The sequence below is a fragment of the Haemaphysalis longicornis genome, unplaced genomic scaffold (assembly GCF_048455015.1).
Source record: "Haemaphysalis longicornis isolate Haplotype H1 unplaced genomic scaffold, Haemaphysalis longicornis Haplotype H1 scaffold_13, whole genome shotgun sequence".
In the NCBI taxonomy this organism is placed as follows: Eukaryota; Metazoa; Arthropoda; class Arachnida; order Ixodida; family Ixodidae; genus Haemaphysalis; species Haemaphysalis longicornis.
In genome coordinates, this window is record NW_027526233.1 from 70640914 (window position 1) to 70651509 (window position 10596).

General features: G+C 48.3%; 1 protein-coding gene across 1 annotated transcript; it reads right to left on the bottom strand.

Annotated features, from left to right (window-relative positions):
• Positions 1–2989: 2989 nt before the first annotated feature.
• On the bottom strand, positions 2990–9671 carry LOC144164092 (uncharacterized). The gene is made up of 2 exons (XM_077694655.1): positions 8701–9671; positions 2990–4040 (listed from the first exon to the last, which is right to left on the bottom strand). The coding sequence occupies exons 1-2, from the start codon at positions 9385–9387 to the stop codon at positions 3576–3578; spliced, it is 1152 nt and encodes a 383-aa protein (XP_077550781.1). The 5' UTR covers positions 9388–9671; the 3' UTR covers positions 2990–3575.
• Positions 9672–10596: the final 925 nt, after the last annotated feature.

Below are 10596 nucleotides of genomic sequence, written 5' to 3' on the forward strand. Positions count from 1 at the left end.
TCGTCCATACAGGAAAAGCCAAAACTTGGCAACGGCTCATACAAAAGCTGGACATTTTTGCTTCGTAATGGAATATTTGTCCACTGATTGAATGCCGATGGCCCTGACGTATGCAACAACTCTGCTGTGGCCGCACTTTTGTTTGTCCCTAATGGCTTCTCTATCCTACTTCGGAAGCAACGTTCGCGTCAAAACAGGCAAAATAAAAAATTCGTAATATTAGTGATAATTGTGTAAAATAAGCGGACTTGGTCAAGGCCTCAGGAAAACGGGGATTAACTTGTGGGAAAGTTCGTGAGCGGAGGCGCTGTGTCGACAATATTTTCAGCGAAGCACCGAAAGCAGGAGAAAAGACATGCAGAGCTGCGTTCGTGCTTTGCTGTGGGGGACCAAACGTATAGTTTTAAATGGTAGAATATTGTAAGAGTCAGACTGCACAACGGCTGACTTCACGATGTAGCTGACGATCAGCATTTGCTGCCAGAAAATAGAAACCTGGCGGAATAAAACATAGAAAAACTACAAAACCATAAAAAAAACTAGGATTGTGTTTGTCAAATGTGAGTTAAATTGTTCACATAACACATAAATCGGCCACTTCAAACCATGTAACAGCCAGTGCACTCCTTTAAAAGTAGCATGCCCGTGGCCACTCCGGAAGCGAACAACAAAAACCGCGTAACAGGCAGTCAACCACTCCTTCAAAAGTGGCACGTCTCATGGAAAGCCCTGAATACATAACTAAGTTTTAACAACCTGCCACCAATTTCCCGGTCTTTCACAACAGCACAAATCTGCGAATACGATTAATAGAGGTCAGTGGAGGTAGATTACCTTACTCCAGTTGCCCAAGCAATAGAGGGTGTCGTCCATGCCGGAAAACGGATGTACATCCTTTGTGATGTTATTCAGACGGCGGTGGTATGCAGAAATTGCAGAAATGCTATGTCCGTCTTTCTGTATTACAATTCGGGGAACCCCCCGAGCCGAACGACAGTTAGACTGCATTGTTGTAGATCACCTTGTTCACCTTGTGTAAGGTCATGACCTACATGTGAAAACCGCTAGGTACATTTAGTGATGAGGTTAACATCCCCGAGGTTGATGCGCTAAGTTGCAGCCGAGGTGTGACTCGAAGAGCCGGTTGAGTGAAATAAAAGATATAGTAAGAGCATACCGCCAAGAAAGCACGAGACGAAAAGTCACGCGAGGAAAGGGAACCGTCGTAACAACACTGCGCAAAAAGAAGACGCGACAAAATGACACGGCGACAGAGAACTGCAGCGACAAAAGCGTATGTCGCCAAAATAGCTAAACAACAAAACAGCACGCGATAAAACAGCACGTCGCGAGGACAGGGCACTCAAACATTTCGCCGCAGCTGCGTTGCTTGGTCGTTTGGCACCCGGGTCCGATAGGTCTTCTGCCGCCCCTACCCTCACCTTGTTCTAGAATGAGCACGTGAGAGAAGGCGAGGCTTTCGAGGGGTCCACCATTTTTATTTGGTCAGTTCTTTATTTTATGGCTCTTAAAACAGGATGGGACATAACGGACCCTTTGTCAGGCGGCAGCGTATAGCAGCAGCTACTTCACGTAGCCTCCACGAAAAACTCTAGTTTGTGGTCGGAATACTTATTTTAGCGATATAGAAACTTGTAACTGCGGCATAATTCACGTGGTTCTTCTTTCTCTATCTCTTTCTCGTCATAACGAGCGTAACTGCATGTTCTGAAGTAGCGTATCTGCGGATTACTTCCAAAGGTTCTTTAACCGACCCAAACAGAGTCCTCAGCAATAGTTTATCCTGCTTGCAGCCTCAAGGTATCTTAGGAAATTTTGTTCTCACAATATACTATATTCGTGGTTTCGCCGCATCTGCTCACGACGGCAACGAGTGTGAAGACCTACCTAAGAACACCGCTGGTGTCTCTCGACGGTTGCACTTGTGTGAAGTCTAGGTGCGCTCCGCCGGAAATGCGAGCGCCCGGCGCGTTCGCTCTTGACAAAGGATAGACTGGGTACATATAACGATATAACAATGCACTACACGCTAAGCAGGAGAATGGTGCGTCCGACCCGAGTCTGACTCAAGAACAGGTGGTGGTGTACAGATAGATGCAGACGGGTTCGTTACTGACCCCGGTCATCATGAAACACGTTTGCCCCGAACAGTACAAGGACGACACGTGCAAGGTGTGTCACAGTGCGCGAGCCACTGCGGCTCCCCTGCTAAGGGACCTGAACCTGGAGTTTGCCGCGCGACATTAGCGCCATTTTTTTCCCGGTAGTGGCGGGAAACGGAAGTTATGGACGAAAAAAAAAAAAGAAGAACTTGGCGCAGCTGTGAGCGCGATGCCCACAGCTGCGGCACATTATTATTATTATTATTTTTTTTTTTTTGAGCGCGAGCGCTTTTTTTCCTTGCCGCGAGTTTTTCCCGAGGCAGTAGGGCTCGAACGTTAGTTACCTCATTTAGTTAATTATTGATTAGTCAAACTGGGGTAAAAGTCAAAGTGATGTCAATAGGGGTTGTGAGGTATCAAATTAAAGGTCTCGATTAGTGGAATCACGTGGTAATACTCATGAGATAATCACGTGAGTCAAGATTGGGTTAAAAGTCAAAGTGATGCGACTAGGGCTTGTTAGGTATCAAATTAAAGGTCTCGATGAGGGGAATCACGTGGGACAAGTTAAAAATTGCTTCCTGGTCATAGTCATGAGACAGTCATGTGAGTCATAGATTGGGTTAAAAGTCAAAGTGGTGCCACTAGGGCTTGTGAGGTATCAAATTAAAGGTCTTAATGAGTGGAATCGCGTGGGACAAGTTAAAAATTGCTTCCTGGTCATAGTCATGAGATAGTCATGTGAGTCATGGATTGGGTTGTCAGCTGGCCGGGTTTTAGTAAGAACTTGTCTTGGAAAGAGATTAAACTGTTTAATGACAGGAAAACTGATTACATTGAGTTATGGGATGGGGGAATTGGCACGGAGAATGTCCGTCGCGATGCGCGGCAGTGGGGCGACTCTCTGCGCACGAAGTTCAGTTTACCCTCGCAAGCGAGGGTCCGAAATCCGAACCACACGTACACAGCACGTATAAACGCGGGCGCCGCTCGGGGCCGCGTGATGGTACGTATAAACACTGGCGGCGTCTCGGGGAGGCGTTCGCGGCGTAAGCTGTGGCGGTGTCGTATACGCTGGAGGGCCGTCTTCTCCGCTTTCCGTTCGTACTTCTATTTTCTTTCGTTCGTCGGCCCCCAGCGAATTCTTCGTAGCCCCTGACACGACCTCCCTTTAGAAGGATCTGTCCCCAGGCCCTTCACCGAGTTGGCGCCCGATGGAGCTATCCGCGAGCTCTGTGGGTGTCCGCGTTGTTTGACGTCCGTTCGTATCCAGAGACGCAACTGTGCACGAACGTTTGCGCAGTAGCTCCATGCTGGCGTTTTGTTTTTTTTCGCTGCTCCAGATAAACTTCGTTTAGTGGGCGTTCGTTTCGAAGAGGTCGGTGAATATCAAACTGACTTGATTTTTGCGTACCGTGGGACTCGTTTCGTCGGACGTGAACTTGGGAGCATTTACGGCGTTGCGTCGGTCACGTCGCTTCCGTCGGCGATTGAGTCTGTGTAGCTTCTTGCGGGTTTGATGCGCGTGGGAACGTTGGCGTGTGTTTCGTCTGGTGGCGAGATGCGTTCCGTGAAAGTCGCGGAGTTCGGTGCGTTGAGGGCGTTGTTTTGCTCGAGGTGTGCGTTTCGTACGGTTCGGGAGCCGTTTGTCCTTTCGTTCAGCCTGCGGTGGCACGGCGTTGTCGTGAAGTGGCGCGGCTGATCGGACAAATTCGTTTCGACTCCTTGCTCGCCTTCGCCGTGGTTGCCCTCGGAAGCGAAGCTGTTGTGGGAAAATGGGCGTAGTTCGCCTCGTCCATTCGGTCCCACAATCTTTGGCGTCGTAGACGTGGCTTCCTCGGTAGCGCATTCGATGCCTTTGTCTGGGAAGGTCTCGTTCGTTGTCGTTCTCGCCGTGTCCGTGTCGTCGCTAAAGCTCTGGTCACTTTTTTATTTATTTATTTATTTATTGTACCCCTCAGGGCCAAAGGCATTACAGAGGGGGAGTGGGTTACAAGCAAAAAAAAAATAATAATACAGTGCAGTGAGTATAACAACAAAAACATTAGATTGTTCCTGAATATACAATATTAGCTAGATTCTCGCGAAAATTCAGGTTATCATTAATATTAACAATGTCACGGGGAAGGTGGTTCCATTCGCGGGATGTACGGGGGAGAAATGAATGACAGAAGGTTTTTGTGTTGCATAATTCAAGACCAACTTTGTGAGAGTGATCAATGCGATGGGAAGTGTACGGGGGTGGTGGAATTAATTTACAGAGTTCCGGGTGGTGATACAATTTATGGAACAGGGTTAGACGAAAAAGCTTTCGACGAGAAGAGAAAGTAGGTAGGCCAAGTGTATTTCTCATTGCTGTAATGCTTGCACCTCGGTTATAATTGGAGAGAATGAAGCGAATTGCATTGTTCTGTACAAGTTCAAGTGCAGTTGTTAGCATTTCGTGAGTGGTATCCCATATCGGCGCGGCGTACTCTAATTTTGAACGTACTAGTGTTGTAAAAAGCAACAGTTTAAGTTCGGACGGGGCGTTAAAAAAGTTTCGCCTTATATATCCCAGCATACGGTTAGCATTGTTAATAACGTATTCGACGTGAAGGGCCCAGGACAAGTTTGATGTGATGTGAATGCCAAGGTACTTATAAGAGACAACCAATTCTAGAGCGGAATTATTAGGAAAGTAAAGAGACGGAGGGGTGTTTGTACGAGATACACGTAGGACTTTACATTTCTTAGTGTTGAGCTCCATTCGCCATTCATGACACCAGTTAGCGATACTAGTAAGATCAGACTGAAGAATTGCGCAATCGTTGTCGGTGTTGATTTCTCGGAAAATGACACAATCATCAGCAAAAAGATGGATTTTAGAAGTTACCAGGGAGGAGAGATCGTTAATGTAAATTAAGAATAACAGCGGCCCCAACACTGACCCCTGAGGTACACCTGAGTGTACGTCTCGTAGGGGTGAGTTGTAGCCGTTTGCTGCAACGAATTGCGAACGATTAGTAAGAAAACATTCAATCCATTTTAGAAGATTATCATCGATATTTAGTTGGCGTAGTTTGTGAAGCAGGAGTTTATGAGAGACCTTGTCAAAAGCCTTGCTAAAGTCCAAAAAAATACAATCTGCATTCGACGAACGATCAAGAATACGGTGAAGACTGTGTGTAAATGTTACCAGTTGAGTTTCACAAGAGTATGATTTCCGGAAGCCGTGCTGTGCCGACGTGAAAAATGAGTTAGATTCAAGAAATTTAACCAAATTAGAAAAAATAACATGTTCGAGCATTTTACAACATGTGCTGGTGAGTGAAATTGGGCGGTAATTAGAGGGACCACATTTATTTCCAGTTTTGTACAGAGGAACCACCTTCCCGATTTTCCACGCGGCGGGTAACGTAAATGTATTTAGTGATTGTTGGAAAATTTTTGTTAGTAGTATAGAACAATAAGCATTTGTATTTTTCAGAAACTTTGCAGTAATTAGGTCAAAACCAGGGGATGAATGATTCTGTAAACCGTCAATTAATTTGGAAATGCCAAGAACATCGACAATCACTGGTGACATGGCAATATATTCGAAATGTTGGACGGCCGGAAACTTATCGACAGTAGTGTTGGAAAAGTTTTTTACGAAAGTGCCGTTTAAGATAGACGCACACATATTAGAAGGCACTGGATTGTTAAAGTCGTCCTCGAGGCCAATATCATCATGAGCGGGTGGATTAATGACGCGCCAAAATTTCTTAATGTTAGTCTTTATCATAGATGGCAGTACTGTAGATAAGAAAGATTTTTAGCATATTTTACTGCATAGACGTAAGCATCAGAAGCGACGCGATAAGTATCCCAGCGGGAACTAGTGGGGGACTTTTTGGCTAATCGGTAAAAGCGCTTCTTACGGTTAGAGAGGCGCTTGATATACGAGTTGTACCATGGTGCGTGGGGATAAGATGTAACTACACGATTCGGAATATATTTATCCATTAGTTGGTGAATTTTACTCGAGAATAAATCCCAATTACATTGAACAGACCGGTCATCAAAGTGCAGCAAGAATGAGTCGGTAAAGACTGACAGTTCGTTGTTAATAGCTTCGAAGTTAGCGTTCTTGTAGTCACGAATATATTTTTTGTCTTTTGCTTTTCTTGGGGGGATTGCGTTAATGTGAAACGTCAACAACAAATGATCACTCAATCCAGGGGAATAAGTGACAGATGAAGCAAAATTAGGTCGGTTCGTTAAGATAAGGTCTAATGTACTTGCTGTGTTATTTAGCGTTCTAGTGGGTTGTGTTATCAATTGGCTTAAAGAAAATACAGAGCACAAATCTAAAAAATTACTTGCTTCAGTCGAAAATGGCGATAAGTGAGGTGGTTGCGTACTCCAACAAATGTTAGGAAAGTTAAAGTCACCCAGAAGAAAAAGGCACGAGGAAGGATAGCGTGTAGAAATTGCGTTGATTGCGTCATGTAGCTCATTCATAAACGTAATTGAGGAAGAAGGCGGTCGATAGCAAACACCGAAGACTATATTTTGATGGTGAAGCGTCATTGAGGCCCAAATTATTTCTAAATGACTGTTAATATGTACGCACTTGGATGGAATATCTTTTGATATGGCTAAAAGAACGCCTCCGCCTCGACGTTCAGTACGGTCGCAACGATAAATGGAAAAGTGAGAGGCATTGCAAAAAATTTCCGTGTCGCGCACATGTGTGGAAAGCCAAGTTTCTGTTAGCGCAATAATGTGGGCGGAACATGTGTCAATCGCCGATGACAACGACTCATGTTTGTTAAGTACACTTCTTGCATTGCAAAAAAGAATGGAAATGTTAGGTGAAGAAAACGATGAACAAAGATGGCCACTCCCCTCGTTGTCCTATGATAAGGCAGGAGAGGCGGCATTGTTAGTACGGTTGGGGCGCTCGTCTCGAGTTTCAATTTGCTCTACGGTGTCAATGCTAGCGTTGTAGATGTAACATTTCTTGTCTATAAATAATCTTTTGTAGCTGAGTTGGAAAGAAGGGGATCCAGGCTGACTTTTAGCAAACTCAATCACTTTTCTTCTTGCAATACGAGTGGTAACAGAGAAATCCTCATTTACAGCGACGCCCTTAAGTTTGAGTTGACTGCGTAGGGAAAGTACTTTTTGTTTTTGTTTGAAATTAGTGAACATAGCAATGACTGGGCGAGCTTCGTTCGGTGAAAAGGACCCTAAACGATGTGCACGTTCTATTGCGTCGGATTGAAAAGAGTCCATGACGGAAGATAACACAGATGTTAGTCTTGCTTCTGTCTGTTCCCATGTTTCTTTAGCGTCTGCAATGCCATGAAATATTAGGTTGTTACGACGGGATCTATCTTCAAGTTCGTCGACACGGGATGTTAGATAATCGGTGTGGTTGGTTAGGCCTGCAAGTGATTGTTCCGTTTGCGATAGCTGCTCTTCGAATAAGGGAGAAGCCTCAGATTTTTGTTCAAGCCCGTCCAGTCTTTGCTGGATGGCGGTCATTTTGTTTTCAATGCTCTTTTGTCCTTCTTTTATAGCTTTTATGTCAGCAGTGACTTCGGTTTGAAATTTTGTACTTTCCAGCGTACGTTCGTGCACATCTTTAAGTAATTTAAACATTAGCTTAGTTTGTTCAGCGGGATCATCGGGTAAGCATTCGGAGTCATCAACTGAATTAGATCGTGTACGAGGACCAGGGTTAGCCTCTATGTCTCCACAGCAGAGAAGAAAACAGGCCATAGAAAAACACTCGCAGACAGTGTCACATAAGACCCGTGGGCACGGGAGCAGTAATAAACATCGGTCATCGCACCTCTTAGTGTAAAGTGAATATGGTTTACACACCTGAAATGCGTGAAGTAGCGTATTAGGAAGCATGTTGACGACACTGCTCCCATGCCCACTGAAGAGGACGCTTGGATGCGCGCTGCTTAAATCCAGGGCGTCGAAAGGTGATGACGTTGACCATGGGACTGACGGGCTGATGAATAGGGCTTCCGCAGGATGGCGCGTATGTGGAATCCGCGCATGGGCAGAATCGACACACAGCGCACCGTTTACGATGGGAAAGTGGCCACCGTAGCTGATCGGCTCTCCAGGTATCAGCAACGGAGGCTGACAGGCGGAACCGCAGGGCGACGCAGATAGCCAGCTGGCCAGACACGTCAAAAGAGCCTGAAATGCGTGAAGTAGCGGATTAGGAAGCATGTTGACGACACTGCTCCCATGCCCACTGAAGAGGACGCTTGGATGCGCGCTGCTTAAATCCAGGGCGTCGAAAGGTGATGACGTTGACCATGGGACTGACGGGCTGATGAATAGGGCTTCCGCAGGATGGCGCGTATGTGGAATCCGCGCATGGGCAGAATCGACACACAGCGCACCGTTTACGATGGGAAAGTGGCCACCGTAGCTGATCGGCTCTCCAGGTATCAGCAACGGAGGCTGACAGGCGGAACCGCAGGGCGACGCAGATAGCCAGCTGGCCAGACACGTCAAAAGAGCCTGAAATGCGTGAAGTAGCGGATTAGGAAGCATGTTGACGACACTGCTCCCATGCCCACACCGGTTGTTTCGAAAGTGGTGCGGTAGGCATTCCTCTCGTGCAAGTAGGCTCGATGGCGTCTCGTTTGCCTGGTGCCCGTACGCTCACGGCTGCATCCTCCTGTACCATGGTGGTGTTTGTCGGATGAGTCTCGATCGGAGCAGCGGACGCCGGGAAACTTGTATGTTCCGGCTCGAACGGGCCGCGTGCGCTGGGTGCGTAGTTGCTCGTAGACGGGTTCACCTGCGCGAGTGCGGTGTCGTTCGTTGGGTGAACTCGGGCTGGAGCAGCGGGTGCCGGAGAGCTCGTACGTTCCGGCTGGGTTGAACCACGTGCGCTTGGCGTTTCGTTTCTCGTGGCAAGGTTTGTTCCTGCGGTTGTTACGTTCACTGGCCAAGTCGGGAAGGCAGCAGCGGGACCGGAGGGTGTCATGAATAGCGTTTCCTCCGTGCGTGCTGGCTTGGTCGTGTTCCGTGCGTCGGGCGTTTCGTTGGTCGTGGTCAGCGCCTCTGGTCTGGGTACGATGTCGTTCGTCGGCGGTACCTGGACTGGAACAGCGGGTGCGATGGTTGTCGTGCGTACCAGCTCGGGTGCGTTCCGTGCGCTGTTCGTTTCGGCTGTGGTGGTGAGCTCCACCAATCCAGGCTCGATGTCGTTCGTCGCCACTGGTGCGTTTTGTGCACTTTGCGTCTCGATTGTCAGGGCCATGTCCACCAATCGGGGTGCGTTGTCATTGGTTGCGTAGACTGGGACCTGGACAGCATGTGCGGAAAATTTCGTATGCACTGGCTCGGTTGCGTTCGGTGCTCTGGGCGTTTGTTTCGTGAGCTCCACCAATTCGGGTACGGTACCGTTCGTGGGCGAGGTCTGGACCGGAGGAGCTAGTACCAGGTACGTGCTGCGTTCTGGCTTGTGCGCGCTGCTTACGTTGCGCGTCTCGTTGCTTGTTGCCGGGAAGACCTGTGCTTGGGTGATGTAGCTCGTCGGTTGGCTCGTTGTCAGAGCAGCGGTTGTTCGCGATATTACCAGGAATTCATTGACCTTCGCTTGCGTTTCCGTAATCGTGGCGATCACCTGGGAGAGGTCCAGTGAGCGGGCGGTGCACCGTTTTGCATGCGTCGTTTCGTTCGTGTGCGTGCTGTTGTGCGTGCTGCGCGTCTCCGGACCAAGGTGTGCATCGTATCGTTGAAGGCTTGCCGCTGGCTTTGACACCGTGGAAACCGTGTGGCCGACTCTCGTCAGTTGTCTCCGAAGACGTTCTCGTTCTTCGCGCAGCCTCCTGTTCTCGAATAGCGCCGCTTGCAGGTTCGTCGGCCATTTGTCGTCGTAGGCAGCCTGAAGTATCGTTGGCACATTCGATCGTTTGGAGAGCTGGCGACGTTTTTCGTTGTCCTCTAGGAGACGCGAGACGATGTCGTCCTTACGGCCAGAGCAAGGGAGCCTTCGTGATCGTAGTTCGTTCACCAACTGCTGCTTCTTCGTTGAACACAGGACGTCGCGTTCCGTTGAAATCAGCAGCCGGTCGATCACCGTTGACGTGGAGTCCATCGTTGCCCCTCGTCCGCGTGCACTCTCGTAGTCGTGGTGCAGTTCGTCCGCGTCGTTCGTCTCCTCGTCCGTTCGTTCCGTGGCCTCAAATCCCGATCCTGTTGGCTGCGCCATGTCAGCTGGCCGGGTTTTAGTAAGGACTTGTCTTGGAAAGAGATTAAACTGTTTAATGACAGGAAAACTGATTACATTGCGTTATGGGATCGGGGAATTGGCACGGAGATGGTCCGTCGCGATGCGCGCCAGTGGGGCGGCTCTCTGCGCACGAAGTTCAGTTTACCCTCGCAAGCGAGGGTCCGAAATCCGAACCACACGTACACAGCACGTATAAACGCGGGCGCCGCTCGGGGCCGCGTGATGGTACGTATA

Coding starts and splice junctions, on each gene's coding strand:
- LOC144164092 (XM_077694655.1), bottom strand. CDS start 9,387: ATGGCCCTGACAATCGAGACGCAAAGTGCACAAAACGCACCAGTGGCG. Junction 4,041..8,700: donor CACCACTTTCGAAACAACCG/GTGTGGGCATGG, acceptor AAAAGTGACCAG/AGCTTTAGCGACGACACGGA.